Raw genomic sequence first — 18,040 nt, 5'->3', positions numbered from 1 at the left:
CAAAGTTATTACCATTATTATTTCATAATTACAATGTGTATAGTATTGGTAATTTCTGGACATTTTAGATTTTCAATTTAACTCTGCTATGTCTTTTATTACAAGTTACTTTCAAGACGACAAATTTCTTAAGTTTGAATTATAATTATCAACTACCTATACAAAATTAATTCTTTAAATTATTAGTGTAGTCTATAATTATAATGTAAATATATAGTATTGATAGTTTTTGAACATTTTAGGTTTTGAACTTAACCCTACTACATCTTTCATTATAAGTTGCTTTCGACTCAGTAAATTGTTCGAGTTTGAACCAGATAAGTATCAGTCACTTACATAGAACTAATTTTTCGAGCTACTAGTATGCATTGTAATTACAACGTAATATTGGTTGCATCTGAACATTTTATATTTCTAATTTAGTCCTACGTCCTTCGATTGAATTGTTAACAAATTTCTGAAATTTAATGAAAATACTAAAACCACTCGTTACGTTAAGTATTTTTGTAAAATATTGAATTTCTGTTCAGAGACAGAAAAATTGCAGTGGCAGGGTTTCAAATCGATTGGCGCGCAGAAAGTTCCACGCGGAAGCGTATACGATATATGTATATATTATCAATGCGTTCGATAATTTGCGAAACGCATCATGTATACGTATTTCCAAGATAACTATTCCCGTTAGTTCGATTCTCATGTAGCATATGTTCCCCGACGTATAAGTTAACATATAGCGGTTCCATAATCACGATTGGACGATTCGATTTGCCGCGCTTCGAATTTAACCGGGAAACTAGATGTGCCCCTTTGAAATTTCCAAAAACTCTCCGTAAACAGCAACTTGGTAACATTACCTCGGTTATATTACCCTCACCGACGACCACCACACGCAGAGCGGTATCGCATCCCCCTTTCGTTTCACCGTTTCCGTCCATCCCCACTGTCGTGGAAACTTTTACCCCTTCCCTTCCCCCACCATTCCCCTGACATAGGGCCGGCCCATCAACGTCGCGGTGCTATTCATGCCGCGCATCTCGGCTCACGCAGTTGCTGCGTTGCCATGTCTCCTCCGACGAACCTGAACTTTCTTGTCCAGCTGGTGACTCTCGAAGTCTCGAACATGTCTTTTGCAAAATTCTTCCCAAAATTAAAACATAATCTTACATAAATGCACATTATAACATACAATCACCTTAATTATCAAATTATCATAATTTTTTGTAAAAGAGAACCAAATTGGGGTAAGGATAAATAAAATATGGAATACTATAACACATAATATCTTTGGTCGTTTCCAGATTTAAGTTTCCCTCTTCGTTTGAATATATATTTGCATGTTTTAATATTGTAAACATGTGACACAAGCTTGTAAGGTATAGATATGTCAAGAATATAATTTGCTGTTAAGGAGTGTAGAATTATTGTTTCGTTTTTTTAGGTGGTTTTGCGGACGTAAACGGGAAATGAATGCGAACCAAGTGGAAAGCAAACATTCTGTTTTGCCAGGCTGTGCAGTTATCTCTTTCCAAGAGCAAAACACGGGGCACGTGTTTGAACTTGTTCGCCTCACGAACTGGCAACGTTGTACTTCGTTCAAAATAGCACTCCCAGCTGGCGGCTTTCGCTTAACATCCGATAGGCTATAGTTTGATGAGAACTGTTTTTGACTTTATCGCTAAAGTAGAACCGTTTTCGTTCATATTTTGTTTTCCGATTTCGTTCGCCAAAAACCACGGTTAACAATTTCTATGATTCGCTAAGCGATCGGAGATACGGTCGATATGTGTCATCGATTGCATCATCTCTTCGAAAAGATGGCTGTTCTTTTCTGCTTGGAAACAGTTATGCGGAAACACGGCAATCAGCAATTAAGCTATTTCTTTCGAATTTATTATTAATATTAGATTTTCTATGTGATTAGGACTGTTAATTTTCCAAAGATATAACTATTGCAATATCTTTATTGTTGAAGCTTGATTACTGATTGTACTGTTAAATTAATAAATGTAATAGTTTTAAAAGTAAATGAAGTTTGGAACTACCAGAACAGTTGTCGCGCTACCATCTACCGACAATTGGCAGAATTACTGAAAGATCAGATAATAGAAAATAATTCAAAAATAAACGCGTAACTAAATAAATAAAGCTGCTTTTCGCAAAGCACTGAAGTCTATTTAATATCTGTTTGCAAAAACAGTATATATTGCAATTGTTGAACAAAATTTTGCTATATGAAAATTTTCAAATGGTTCTATTATACCGATGCATATTTTAATTCAATGCAATACACTTTGCAAGCAGAAAATTGCATTGTCTTACACATACACACACACACACACACACACACACACACACACACACACACACACACACACACACAAAATCCATCTATGATATTATATATATAAATAATCTTTATAATATTCGGTATATAATTACAATAATAATAATGAACCATTTTCATGAATATAATTAATATAATTCAAGATATCGAGTGAATGTAAATCTTTAATTAATCCTTCCTGAATTAATTAAATAATTGAACAATTATTGAGAAATGTTAGCAAAATACAAATTTAAGATATATTTCATATTTTATGTAGTAAGTATAAGACATTGTATGATTAATTATTAACGAAATTATTTTATTTATTGTTAGTATGAACGGAGTTATTCTTTCGCGGAACAACGGGATGCGAATTTTAAATCTGTTTCCAACGCGACGGGTCGGATGATTCAGGAACCTTCTCAGGAATTAGGAACAAGTCGGTGCAGGTTCAGTCCTGTCCAGGCAGAGCTAACGACATCTTCAAAGTACTGACGTGTTGTGTTACTAAGCCAAGTCGAATGCATCGATTGTGTCAGAGAAAATTGCTTGATGACGTTTGTTTCGTGATACAGTATACCGGTCTTTTATTTCAAAAGTATCATTCACTTCGCTTTATGCGTTGATTCTCTCATGTGTAATGTGTATCCTTTTTGCAATTGAAATTTGTTTCTCTTAAATGCTAATTCTAACCTTTATGTTTACATATTATGTATATCAGTATGTATATCAGATCAAAGTAAACTGAATATCGTACTTGAAATCTGACGTTACATTTAATAAATATATGTAGTTATAAGTACATACAAGTCGTCTGTGTTATAACATAATGTTTTGTCATTGATGGTAATTGTATTATATTATTAATAAAGTATGAGTGAAAGTATTACTATGGATAAATTGATTCCTTAATTTTTATTTTGTTTTATATGTTGGTGTTTGTAAGAATTTCTCATTTTGTAAATAAAACTTAAGACGATGTAAATATAACCAAATTTGTATATAAATAAAATCTATACAAATAAATATATGTCTAAACCTTGTTATAAATTCCCGTAATGTAATATTAATAATACGTAATTACAATTATTTTGATAATTTGATTTTTTTTATATACAATATTTCTCCTTCAGTTGTGTTTATTTTAATACAAATTTAATAAGCATATAAAAACAATATTTTGGTATAAATTATATATAATTATTTCTCTTACATAATTTTGAACGTCTTGTATTTTTATTAAAAGCACTGTAGAAAAGGATAAAAGAATCTCTTTTCGATCGTTATTTTGCCTTATAGATTCTTGTTAGACTTGATTGCAACTTGACGGAAAATCAAAATATTGGTAAAGGTATATTCAAGATAAGTAGGTATATGTATATACTTGGGAAAAGAACGGAAAATTAAGCATATCTCTTTATATTATGAAATCCTACTTATTTGTTCTGCTATCAACAGAGGCGCAGGAACATTATGGAGGTATCAGACAAGAAAACAGAATTATAGAAGAGAGAATATCTATATTTCGTGACCTAACAATATCGACCCATTAGCCAATGAAATTGATAATGAATAAATAATTTCAAGCCATTTTTTAATGAATTTTTCTTAATAATAAAGTTTTACTTAAGTGTAAGTATAAAAATATAACGTATAATAAAGAATTCCATTAGTACGAAGCTATATGTACTATCGACTTCTATAAAATATCAGTTTCGGGCTCAAGTTTAGGAACTATATGTTCATAGAGTATTACTCATTATATTGATGACTTAAAAATTAACGTCTGTTAAATGAATTCCATCCATTTAATTTTTAATAAATAATTTTTATTTATAAATATTATGTTTCGAAACAACATATATACATAGATAGTTATCTAACTCGGCGGCACGCCGTCGCCAATTCGAAATGTATGAGTCAGCCATGCACGCGAAGAATGTACGAATCAGCCACTTGTAAGAAGTAAGACTAATTCCACGAAATACTATCATTTATGGAAACCCTCGCATTCTTGAATAACTTCAACCTTTCTTGAATAAAATTTATACATAGTCTAAGAGATATCCAAAACACAACGGTATGAAAACAGAACCAGAATTAAAATCACAAAAACTTTTATAAAGCAGTCTAGCATTCTAAATCTTGTAATAACAAAATTACAAATTATTCTGAGATTCAAGGTTTAGATAATAAAACTCACTTTCATTAAAAGTTAATCGTATATTTCCTTTATGAACTTCGGTAACAGATCGTGTCTTTATCTTTCATCTTTTTTTATGTCTAAGTTTGTAACAAAATATTGTTATTTTTTCATAAAACAAATTACACACAAGTTATGTAAGTCTTATTTGTAAGAGAGTATCAAAGATTCCATACGAATTTGTTGTCATAGAAAAAGTCCAATCTCTTTCGTACCAAAAGCTATTTGTCTTAACATTTTGCACGTCCTGCACACAAATGTAAAGTAAAGCTTATTATAAAATCTTTAAATATAATTGTATATTAAGATTCAATTTAATATATAAAATTTTACCTCTGCCCAAAGGCAACTTTAACTTTGTTGTATTTTTTTTAACTGTACCTCGTCCTCCTATATTGAAACAAATAAAGATTTTAGAATTAGAAATACTTCACATAAATTGTACCATATAATCCGTAAAAAGTAAAGAAAAATATTTTTACACAAAATATTAACATGTTTTATTATAATATATTTTACTGAAGTTATTTGTGCACTATTTTTCTTAAGTTACTATAATCTAACTTTCACATTTTGTAGATAGAAAGGTACTACAATTAAACAGGTACTATTGTATATCTTACTCAGAAAATTAATGTTTAAAGTAATAAATTTAAAAGTTATTTTATGTTTTTAAATAAATTATCAAGCCAATCCTAGCGGCACTGCAATGCTAGGCTGACTCACGACAGAGGTGGAGCAAGCACCAACCCTCCGTCAGATTCCAAAAATCAGTTTAATATTCTGACTTCCCAATGGGAAGTGTATCAGATATTAAGCTGATAAGAACAGATACTACACTTTGATCTTAGCCATAAGGCCGAGAAGCGATAATAATTTTGATTTTCTTTCCGAATATAACATCTGTATCTCCTAAATTTCCTAGCGAGAAACGGTACTCTAAAGAAACCACCTAGCGGTGGGGCTTTCAACTACCTTTATTCATGTATAGGGTGTAAGATAAGCATATATCACGGTTCATAAGACTGATTTCATCCTTAACTTAAAAGAGATTATGCAAATAAAGATATTGCATATCATAAACAAATTGTTGGAAATTCTAAGGCAAAGTCAATTATGTAGTATTTTTATCTAATTAATTTTCACAGAATAAACTGATAATACGGAAATAATCAAAGGTACTGATATTTTTCTTACACTCTATACACAGAGTAGAATAATTGGACACCCTAACCTAACCCTAGCCAAACTCTAACCTCACCATTAAGGGTAAGTAATTTCTCAAGGCTACTATGTACCAAGTACACATTTTCATTGACATTTTCTTTATACCCGCTATAATGTTTTTGTTTGTTGTATACATTATAGCTTTTTAACTCTCCTTTGAAATATAGGTAATTGGAAATTCATAAAATATATTTAAAAAGAAAAAAATAATTTCTAGAAATTAATGTCTCACCAATTGGAGGAAAATTGGTAACATCGTTTAAAAGGTCGAAGGTTTCCTGTGTTCCACTAAGAGCTTTAGCTAAAATATTATAAAATATTTAGTTATATCGCATAAAACCGATGTAAGTAGGACACAAAAATATACTTACCCATTGTTTTAGGTGCACGCAATGGTCGCATTGGCAAATTTGGCTAAAAGTTTAAGAAATAAATTATTTTCAAATTGTATACTTTGTACATTCTAATTAACTGCTTGGAAGTTTAGTCGCGACAGTTTGAAACACTTGTACTTACATCTGCAGTGTTGGATTTGGATGTACCAGCCTTAGCATGATCAATTATGTCCACTTTACTCTCCATTCGTCTATTTATCTCTTCTTTGTAAGATCTTGATGATACCTTATCCCTATACTCTTCAGATACCTAATTATATTGAAGAAATTTTATATTTGTCAGAATATGAAACAATATCACCTTCTCTCTCTCTTTTTCTCATTAATTTCATAATTTTATATAATGAAAATCAACAATTTATTACTCACTCCATTCATATCAGCAATTGTTACCCTCTTTTCAATTATTTTTAAAGCCTTCATCTTTAGACTAATGTCATCAGTGTTTTCGCCAGCAGTATCTTGCTTAATAAATTCTAGGGAATTCTTGTATGGGCAATGTACACCTTCAATCATTTCAATATTCATATATTCACAGCAATAATCACAGATCGTCATACCCCATCTTGTTACTATGGATTTGCTGCAGTACTGAGGTACATCTACAATTTTATGGAACTATATGGAAACCAAAATAAACTGTTATTAAGGGTATTATATAATATTGTTGATTGGAAGTATTTTTTGTATGCATACTTCACACTCGAAGCCACGTGTACTGGATAAGAAGTCTTTTGCAAATTCCATTTCGGCAAGAACAAGAGGAATGCTACGATCGTCTACGCTCCGTACAGCAGCGTTTCGTAGTTCTCCAAATAGTGCTTCTATCGAATAGATTAGATAGTCGTCAACAGATTCACCTAAAACACAATTACTAATTAAAAATATTGCCAAAATTTTGTATTATTTTCTGTAAACTGTTATAAATATCCATAGTTACCGCCTGCTTCATTCAATCTTATTAGCAGTGATTCCACAACAGGACATAAGTTTTTCATAGTGAACAATGGAGGATACCTTCTCCCAGTCTTATTACTTTCCATAAATTTAGAGAACTTATCATACATAAGTGCGAAATCACATTCTCCATCATCTAATTCTATAGGGATTTGGTGTGTTTCCTGACTGGTTTCTAGTGCATCTCTTTTCCATCCTAAAGGTATTTTTACCTTTAATATTTCATGGTATATGTTTTGAATACCATTTTGTATACTAAATTCTGCAACTGCAAATTCTGCAGGACAAAAGTCATACTTGTTAATTCCTATGTCTCTTCTATAAAACCAATTGACATGTATGAATATGAATTTTAGATTTTGCATGTCTGTAACAAATGACAATATTAAATTTTAAATAATTAATCAATATCTTAAAAGTTCTTATTAGAAAAAAAGATTTAATTTGGAATACTTACTATTATGTTGTACACCCATACAAACTATAGATTCTATGTATTGAAGCATGTTTTGTTGAAATTCCTCCTCTCTCTTTTGCTCTAACTCTACTTCAGCTACACTTTCTCCAATTGTAGTTCTGTTACCTACTGTCATCTGAGCTTTAATCTTGCTGTCTTTTGCTTTAGACTTATAAATTCCCTTTTCTTGTGGAGAAAGATTCTATGATAATATAGAATTATATAAAATACTGTAATTTCCATTAAAAAATTTTATCAACAAATAAATATTAAAAATCATTAATATCACATATTCTCTTGAATATCACTTTATATATAGGGACATAAAAAAATTAGTTTGAGAAATATTTCAGTCAGTTATTCTACTGTTAAAATGACCTTTGTATGTTAACACAAACATTTACATTCAAATTCTTCTAAATGTTCATATTATGTAAGTATTTTAAATAATGATATATATTTTTAAATTAGAATCATCTATTAAATTGGAATATTTTTTATTCAATGAATGGTACGTGGTCAGTTAAATTATTGAAATAAATTGTTCAATAAATTGTTGAATAAATTGCCGAAATATGAAATATATCACCTTCCAGTCATCGCTACAAAGTGATGAAAGTTCTCTCATATTTCTTGGAACAAATATACCACGCTTCTTTTGCTGTTTCGCCCAGTCAAGAGCAAAGAAATAGAATGCATTTTTCGACATATTTTATATAACGCTCAACAATCCACATTCGACGGAGAACCGGGAAGAACTGTTCCTTTGTTTGATTTTACATCGCATAGAGCTGACATTTGTTGGTAGTGCCATCTTCAATACTGAGGAATTAAAATAATTCGAAATATGAATTACAATCACACGTTGTTTGATTATTAATTATAAATTATGGAATTTTTATATTATATGAATATTGGATAGGATATATATTGACAGGTTGGAGGCAAATGGAGGAATATGGAGAATATTAATATTATTAATATATTATATAATATACATATTAGTTATGAAATTATAATATATACAGATTTATTGAGAATTAATATTGAAATTATAATATATAATACTTATATATTGAGATTTAGATAATAATCTTTTTCAAAGATAATTTTAATTTATTATTGTGAGAATATGAAGCAGTTCTCTCATTTTTAAGTTATTATATAATAATATATTGATAATAATATTAATTAGAACTATGCTATCGACAATTCATAACGTATAAATATATACATAGAAATAATTACTATCAGTAAATAAATATTACATATAAATAATAATAGTTGATGAAAGTTAACTACATGAGTGAATAATGTAATAAAAATGAAGTTAGAGTTACATATACTTATAACTGTATATAACTATATGTATACATACAGTCGGTCTCGAAAATATTCGGGCACTAGTATAACTTTGACTTCTATGTTCTATGTCTGAAATAAATACACATAAAAAAACAAAAATGTTTTGCAGTCTATTGAGATATAGTATGTTTAGATGTCAGAAACTAAAGAACTTTTGACTTCAAACAAACCGTTGTTTAAGTATTAGAAGAAATGTCGGAACAAAGTGAATTTTCATCCCACAAAAATATTCGAACATCTTATAAATTATTGTTAAAAATACTAAAATGGTAATTTTTTTAAAAAAGTTGATATTTTATCCGATACCCCATTTGTTCAATAATATGTCTCAAGCAATTTAATATGTTGAAGATTAATGTTTAATTAATAATCGATATTGTATTTTTTTCCTCCTCTAAATGAATTTATACGAAATTTCCCTTTGGCGTCTATCGTTGCTCCTGCCAATATACCAATATGTCCAATATTCTTGCAAATTAAAAATCCACCTTTCTTCGGTTTATCTTGTAATGCTCAGGCAACAGTACATAATTAATTAATAAATATTTTATTCTTGATAAATTACAAATCAACAAATTTTTTATTTCTGATATCTGTGAACTCTATCGTAATATTTTATGTTATACGCTTTTACAACATTGTATGTAAATAGCAAAAAAATATACTGATTTATTAACCGAGTACTGAAACATAAATCGAAGGTAAATGAATTTAAAATTTGTGAGAATACTTCAGTACCGATAAATTTTCTTTGTTGAAATTATATTAGCTTATGCATGTTTATTTTCTTTGCGTTTCAGTCTAACACATGGTCCTTTTTAGTTGGAACAGAATATGCTAATTCTCGAAAGCATATTAGATATCTTTTCTAGGAATTTGGCGACTACCATACCAGTGCGCGCTCGACTTGTTGGTGATCTCTCTCTTTTCACTTCTCTTAAACCGAAATTCGCTGCGCAAGCTGTGGCGCGGGGGTCAGTTTAGAGTCGAAACTCGAAGCAAGCAGACGTTTGTTTTTGTTATTATTACTTCGTGATAGGTGTTGTCTTTCTGCAGTGTAATAGCAGAGCGGAATTTCCTCTCTGGTAGTACTGTTATAGACATTTTTTAGTGCTAAAACCGACGCTATTTTTTAATTAACGTACGTTTCTACTCAATAATTTATTACAATCTTCAATAACCTCTTATTTGATTATCTTTGTTGCGTTACCATGTTTTTGGTTGTCACATTTGCCGGTAGCTCGTATAATGAACTTTCAAAAAAACAATTTGACCTTGACCATTGTTTTTCTTTTATACAATTTGTTCTTTTAATACATTTATTCTATTGTTTTGGTCTTTCTTTGTTGAGATTATTGGCAGATTATGAGGAAACTTAGGAAACATTAGAAGGACGCCACGAAATTAACAAACATGGCGCGGAATGAAAAAGGATGGAAGGTGATCGGCACTGAATTCAACAAGTTCTCATGGAGATTTGGTAACATTTGATTCATTTTAATAGAGACAAAATCATTTATACGTTTGTTTTCTAATATTATTGAACAATTGGTGACGTTTATTTAGTATTAGATCAGTATACAATTTTAACGAACAATTCATAATCTTAACATAATTGATACGTAATAGAACGAAATTCTAAATTAATTTCGTGGTTCATTACGAATACTAAGATGGAAATAGACAATATTAAAGAAATTATTTTATTATATTACTTAATTACATTTGATATTCACTGATAGGTTTGGACATATTTTGCGCATCGCGTCTTTTTCGTATTACGCAGCTTTGTTTAATCGTAAAAAAGAGCGCGCCATATTTTATCAGTACGAACTATATTCGAAACTATAATAACGGACATTCACTGTATGATCTTTACAAATCAATTATATTATGAAATCGTAAACATTTAACAATTATTTAACAATATTAATAATATTTTTAATGTATTAATTAAATATTTGATGTTATTGATATAATTGCAATATTTTTATGAACAAACACTCGGAATTGTTGGAAGAAAAAGAGATATGAAAAAATAGGTTGCTTCTTTTCTTTAACTCCTACCCTTTAATAAAGTTTTTCTTTCAGAGAATTTTTGTGATCGCGCGCAATGCGGTCGATAGAGTCAGTGTTTGTTGCATTATATTATTTTCAATATTCTTTAGAGCACATAGGTCTCATTAAATTTCATCATAATAATCATACAAAAAATTAGAGTCAATGTGTTCGCCGATTGTTACTTGAACGGGCGCGGTAATATGTAGTTTCTTATTTTTCGTTTTTTTATGAATCCTTTTTTCAAACATTCGCTTTCGGTGGTAGAGTGGCAGGTCTCGTAAGAGGATAAAGCCTCTCCTGGAGTCCAAGAATGTATTTTATGAATGTACTTTTATTTATTTTATTATTCGTATTTTAATTGATTTATTATTAGTTGAAATAGAATATTAAAATTTCAATATTAAAACATACAATAGAAATGTTTAACATAGTTTAGCAATCATTAGATTCTTATCATTTTTAGATTTTAAATTTTTATTTTAGTGTTACAATTTTTAGATATTAATTGCAATCAGTCTTTATAAGAATTTCAATCAGAACTTAAAGCTTGTATAGAGTTCTATCTTTCATCATTTTGAACTTTTTAAACAATAAGCAGTATATATTTCAGAACAGACTATAATTTTTCACGTGTTTTGTTATAGGTTTTTGACTTTTTCCTGTTCATTGAGAAGGATGGAATGGTGCTTTGCGACTAAGCATGTAAGAATCTTTGCATATTTTATCCCAGTTAATTTTATTCTTTGTATTTTGCAGTAATTACATGTTTATTAAAGAATAAGGTCAGATTTTTAATTTTAATACTAGAATATTTTTTATTATTAAAGTTTCAAGTTTTCATAGAGTACCACATCTCATTATCTTAAATTTTTTGAACAATCATCATTATGTGTTCTAGAACTAATTATAATAATTCATATTTTGTTAAAGGTTTTTCACTCCTTCCTCTTCTTGTTCCATCACCACCTAGTAGTGCTTCAAAAGTTAAGAATGTAAGTATCTACCTTTGTATTTTAAATTTAATTTTATTCCTTGTGTTTATTATTACTAATTAAAAAATACAACTTCATCGAAAATTTGATAAATTTAAACTCATTCTTGAATGGAATAGTGTTATTAGAATTTCATGAAATTCATTATTTCAAATTTTTCAAATAATTAACGCTGTCTTTAAGAAGAAATTATAATACAGATATTTATTAAAACTTACAAATTTCTTCCAGATCTCGCTTCTTTGATTTAATGATGGTTTCACGATGACTTTCCTTGGTTCACAACAATATAAAGGACAACATTCTTTGCATGTAATTGTAAGTTGCATGCATTTTCGTTCCTCTAGTCACTCAATCATGTCGTAGGATGAAAGGTCCGAATCGACACGGGTAACTGGTTGTATTACGTAGAATTTTTGACGAGCATAGTGACCACGGGTATTTATTATACCCGTGAGTAGTAACATTTTTTTATCTGTATTTTATATATTAGTTCAGGATAGATCTTCTTGCACATCGCTTTTTTATATTAATAATAATGTCATTGACGATTGAAATATTATATTATTACATAATATAATGATATTAATTTATACAAACAGTATTATATCAAGCATTAATTTAAATATTTGCAAAAGCCAAATATACATATATAAATGAAATGTGAATATTTGAATAAATAATATGTATTGAAATGACTTGGTTAAATATTTCCTTGCAGAGAAATCGGATACCCTCCGATTTCGTTGCATGAAAAATTCCAATTATTGCATGATAGTGACAATAATAGATCTTTTTTCATTTCATCTTGTGTTCTTTGAATATAATATTCTAAAGAATTTAATTGTTTGCTTTTCATATTTGAATTTAAGTATTAATTAAAAGAATATAAAGATATTAATGTTCAATTCGTACCGTACAAAGATGTATTCAATTTCTTGTGCAAGAAGAAACTTCGCGACTGGCAGATTTCGGAATCAAAGCTACAAATTTTGAACATTGGTTTTGTGCTTTCGAAAATATGCTTTGACGAAGCGACTGCCTGAGGCTTGTATTAACATGTAATTTAGGATCAGTTATTAAACAAACTTCTTATTCATTGTCAATATTTTGTTTTAATATGAATTAGAATTATTAGAAATATATTAGAAAATTAGAATTTTAATAATTAATTAAAATATAAAGTCAGTTATTTGAGTGAATCATTATGTTGCATTGGTCTTGTTTGTGTTTTCTATAAATAATTTCAGTATTAGAATTTTTGTAATTTATTAAATTAGTCAAAATAGAAAATACTAATTTGTAGTAACTTGAGATAAAATTTGAAGATACAGAATGCAGAAAGATTAGCCCGTTAAATACAAAACAGACGTACTAATATCTTTTTTAGTTAGGATTTTCAGGTTTGATCCTTTCCGTATCATTGCCAGGATCTCGCTCACGTGCCCAGGTGCTACTTGGATGGGAGAAAGGCAATGGGTACGATGACTATCGATAAAATTATAATGTTTGAGCGACTGACGACGCGTTAGTGTACCGTGCACGACGTACTTTCCACATTGTGTGTGTGCTGTTAGGCTGTGGAATTGCGTCGTTTCAATTATTCCGTACTATAAATTTAAATAATAACAAAATAAATCTACACAAATATTATTTCAATCACAAGTTGTAGAAACAGACTCGTTATTAAATATGGAACTGCAAATAGCAATATTATTAATTTTGTCATTAAATTCTAATAAACGATACCATTTAATACTTTTTTGGAAAATAAACACACTCTTTGTTTTTTATTCTTTCATTTTTATTGTGTTTGTACGCAATGGTCTCTAGCCTTCGTCAGTCGATTTCAGCTAAACGGTACGTAAATTAGAGTGTGCATGTTGTGTGTTAAGCTCGGGTGTCGGAGGCGTCCCGGGACGTCCTCTCTAGTGTAGGTCCTTTGCGCCCGAGTGTTTGTGTGAGAATCGTGGAGCGAGTGTGTTGGTGTGCCTGTTTTGCTATTTTTTAAATATAGGGCTAGGTAAGATAGGTAGTATACTTTCTGGTGTGTCTGTTATAATTATAAGTAGGTAGGGCCGGGCAGGTTGGCACAGTCTCTGGTCGGGTAGGTGCGTTTTCGTGTGACCAACCTGTTTCTGGAAATTTATTTGAAAAATCGACAGTGAAACTGGCACGAGTAGAGCATGCTCTCGTCTCTAGTTTTGCCTATTGATTTTTCGAATTTCGCGGCCGTGGTCGCGAGTAAAGTCGAAACGAACGTTTACCGCTCGAGCATCGTTGTGATCGTTGGTCAGTCCATATGCACTTGAATCAGCTTTCGCGATTTATATTTTTATTTCACCTTTATAAGCTTTTTTTTGTTTGCGACTTAGAAGACTCGAGCTTAGATTTAAGTTTCAGCGGGCATTGCGCCCGAAGAAAGAAGAGGTTATAAGCCGAAGAGGCCCGGCAAACTGCCACTCAAGAGGGCAACTACTAATGGCTGCCCATCCTCTGGGTTATCCAGAGCATGGGAAGACATTGATGTTACTACTTTGTCACTATGCTCGCTTTTACCATCTGTAGTTGTAGTTGTAGTATTTTCTTTCTTGACCGATGTACATGTCGGTCCACCACCATATTGGGCAAATCGTGACTTTTCTCATTAGTGTTGCGAGAGATTGATTACAATTGAGTCAGAGTTGCAGGAAAGTTTCGCGGCTTTCTATTAGCGTCACGAGAGACTGATTACGGTTTGAATTAGAGTTGCGAGATGCCGATAATCGTGTTTGCTTCAGTGTTGCGAGTTATGACATCGCGACTGTCTTTAGTAATTTTGATTTTGAGTTGTTAGAACTGCTTACAGAGTAATATACGTTAGAGTTTAAAGTTAAATTTAGAAACGCTAACTATTCATTAATTTTATAACGTTGAAATTTGTAATATTCACGTATGGAAATTAACTTTATTTTTGTTTTAAGAATTAGTGTTGCGGACTCTCATCGCGATTGTTTTGATTAATCTTCTAATTAGAGTTGCGTTGACAAATGACCGCGTTCTTAGAAGTAGTGTTGCGCCTGTATCATGCCCAACTTTCTTCCACTGGACTGTGGAAATACGATACTGCATCATCCGATGCAGTTACACCAGCAGTCTAACAGATGGCTGCACTGGATGTCTCGTTTTTAGTGTTGCGAATATTGAAATACCTGAGTGCATAGGTTGATAGCTATTAGTGTTGCGTAAATAAATAATTCACACGGGAAATTTTTCAATTTTTTCTTTTTTCTTTTTTTTTTGTCAATAGTAGATCGATTAACATTGAAAATGTAATAAAGCACTCGTAAGTTACGTGTAATAAATTAGAGTTGCGTAATACATAGAATTCACATTCCACTCACGGTTTGCTCGGGTTTATATCGAGTGGATACTTTGATGGCCCTTTTGGCTGGTAGAGTCACTTCTTTTTCAGTGTCCTTTATTTAGAGTTTTTTTTTTTTATTATTTAATTTGTACTTTACAATTTGTCCAGCTGGACATTTGGTAAATTTTTCTAATTTTATTGCTAAATAACATGTGGATGGCTACCCTCAGGGGGATACCATTTTCAAGTTTGTTTATTTTATTTCTTTAGTGAAATCAGTGGGGTGTTTTCTTTTTAGTCTTCTTTTTATATGGGTTTTGCTCGTTTCAGTAGCCAGATGGTTTGGATGTGTTGTCATTCTTTCCTTGTATTTTTTTGCGTATCTGTTGATTTATTCTTTGACCCTTGGTATTTTTAGGTCTTTGCGTATATCCTCGTTTCTGACATGCCATGGGGCGTTGACTATTATTTTAAGTATTTTCGACTGTAACGACTCTAGATGCATGAAAAGTACCCAAGATTTTATACAGCAGTCCTTGCCCCTTCCCCATCCTCCAGTCGCTTCATTACAATTAGATATTTGTATAGATAGGGCTCACGAAAACATTTTACGATGCAGATGAATAAGATTTTCGATTAGGTAGAGATTTTTTAAATTTGTAAGTAAGATACTTTTAGGTTAGATTTATGGTTAAGTAGGGTATTTTTAAATAAGTGCTTAGTATTTGTATGAACGGTTAATATATAAGTAAGATATAATAGTAGTAATTAAGTGCATGCATAATTTAAGAGTGATATTTTAGTAGATAAGGTAGCGTGAAGTAGATAAGTCGTATAGTTCTATATGAGACGTATTTCGCGATTCAAAATTATTTTTAGGAGTTTTATTTCCGATCTTCGTTTCACCATTCACTCGTATATCCAAGATGAAAAAGAACAACATCAAAAGCAATTTGAAACTCATAAAAAAGATTCTTGTTATCGACCGAGGATTTAATGCTAGGTCTGACTGGATCTGAAATTAAAGTCGACGATTCCGTTCGTATTTAAGATTTACTCGGTTTGTCGTTCTATTGGCCAAGACGACGTGTTACTTTAATGAGGAATAAAACGCCAGACTCTATCTCTATTCTTCTTCAAATTTATTACTTTATATCTGGTTTCTCGCGGCTCATGTGAAGTTTCGCTTTATCGCATGACCGACCGCTAGAACACACTATTCGATCGATTCAGCCTTTTTGATTTTATCCTCTCGCTTGACGTTTTTTATCCTTTTAGTGATGGAAGGGTAAAATTTTAATACACATATGGAATATCGTCTCACAGAGGGATAGGTCTCCGTTCGCAGCAATCTCCACGCGGTGAGACCTGGGCAATCAGTATTATTTCATAGTAAAACTAACTTTAACTCCAACCATGACCAATATTGTAATTTTTTTCTATTAATCACTAAAAATCCTTTATCAGATGAATCGTTTTCGATGATTGAGTCAAACAATTTTTTGAGGTCGGTATTTTACAACCCGCTTGTTACCATTTTATACAGGCAACATACGCGACATTACCGACATAGTAAAGAGTAACATTATCTGCGTTCGATATATGCAATGTGTATATCGAACGTGTATATTTAGCGACATCTGGGGATAAAAACGCAAAGATTTTGCCAAATAAAATATCTTATCAATAAATTTAATGATTAATACAATTCCGTGAAATAACAATTGTTATTGCGTTGTTAAAACAGCTCTTGTATATGTACATATATGGATCTATAATATTTGTAATTTTTATGATCAAGAGGAAAGCCAGAAATTCAAATATTTATATTTGTTCATATATTACAAGAATATAATGTAAAGCTCACGTACTCAATTATTATATCTACAAACATCAGAACAAACTGACAGACAAATTGCACACTTCATGGGTAATTTTAGAAAATTAGCTTGCTCCATTTACTCTTCTTTCATTGTTTGCCTGATGTTAGCTGCTGTGCAATCCAATTTTGATTCTTCCCATCGCAGGGAATTTTTTCTATCCGTGTACTCGAACAAACATCAAACAATTGAACATTTATAAAGACGTTCTTCTCAGTTATCAGAGAAATCCAATATTCCCCCCGCCCCTTCCTTCGTATTCATAGAGAAACTGCGATTTCTAGTTCAATTCACGGATGTAGGAATCTTATGATGTTTTCTTTCATGGTCTATTAATTGATTCTTCCATTGCAAATTATTCCTGTAGGAAAAAAAATAATTTTTCACAAGCAATTAAATTGAGCAATTAGCGCTCGATGGATCTGTTAATTAAAGGAAGCCATGCATTCTTTCTTCTCCCTTTTGGCTAAAATCTATTAAAGAGTCGTGCAATTAAAAATTCGATCGAAATACTTTATTCTTCTTTCGCACTTTTTTTTATCAATGGAGTTAAGCTTGTTTCCGATTTCCGGTTTGAAAGGGAGATGAATGGATGCATATGCACTAAATATATAAAATGTATACTAAAAAAATTGTCAAGTTTGATTTCATTAAAAACAAAGCACCATACGAAAAAATAGATTTCCATACTTCCAGTTTATCTTTTCATATAGAATGACTTCCTTGCCGATTGTACCACGGTTACTGGCACATTCTGTATATGTTAGGCGCCGCTTCAGGGGAAGCTACAGCTTCAAGTCTTGCCTTTCCAAGGGCGTCGCTATTCAATAA

General features: G+C 31.0%; 1 protein-coding gene, 1 long non-coding RNA gene and 1 other non-coding gene across 4 annotated transcripts; 1 reads left to right on the top strand and 2 right to left on the bottom strand.

Annotated features, from left to right (window-relative positions):
• The first annotated feature begins 88 nt into the window (after positions 1-88).
• Positions 89-2,352, top strand: LOC122576374. The gene is made up of 3 exons (XR_006319738.1): positions 89-1,241; positions 1,299-1,373; positions 1,439-2,352. It is a non-coding gene; the product is annotated as an uncharacterized LOC122576374 (long non-coding RNA).
• A 2,182-nt stretch (positions 2,353-4,534) lies between these two features.
• Positions 4,535-12,338, bottom strand: LOC122576772 (protein maelstrom 1-like). 2 transcript variants are annotated; one of them, XM_043747530.1, is made up of 11 exons: positions 12,202-12,338; positions 8,155-8,387; positions 7,566-7,767; positions 7,092-7,475; positions 6,848-7,011; positions 6,521-6,769; positions 6,273-6,401; positions 6,128-6,170; positions 5,989-6,057; positions 4,863-4,919; positions 4,535-4,776 (listed from the first exon to the last, which is right to left on the bottom strand). In XM_043747530.1, exons 2-11 carry the CDS (start codon positions 8,272-8,274, stop codon positions 4,760-4,762), a joined length of 1,434 nt encoding a protein of 477 aa, XP_043603465.1. In that variant the 5' UTR covers positions 8,275-8,387; positions 12,202-12,338; the 3' UTR covers positions 4,535-4,759. The 2 variants fall into 2 exon arrangements, with proteins under 2 accessions (XP_043603465.1, XP_043603467.1); XM_043747532.1 differs by lacking the exon at positions 12,202-12,338 and having other exon boundaries at positions 8,155-8,417.
• LOC122576806 lies at positions 5,209-5,400 on the bottom strand. The gene has a single exon (XR_006319900.1). It is a non-coding gene; the product is annotated as a U2 spliceosomal RNA (small nuclear RNA).
• Positions 12,339-18,040: the final 5,702 nt, after the last annotated feature.

The sequence above is a fragment of the Bombus pyrosoma genome, linkage group LG16 (genome assembly GCF_014825855.1).
Source record: "Bombus pyrosoma isolate SC7728 linkage group LG16, ASM1482585v1, whole genome shotgun sequence".
NCBI classification, from domain to species: Eukaryota; Metazoa; Arthropoda; class Insecta; order Hymenoptera; family Apidae; genus Bombus; species Bombus pyrosoma.
This window is presented reverse-complemented; position numbering and strand designations above follow the sequence as displayed.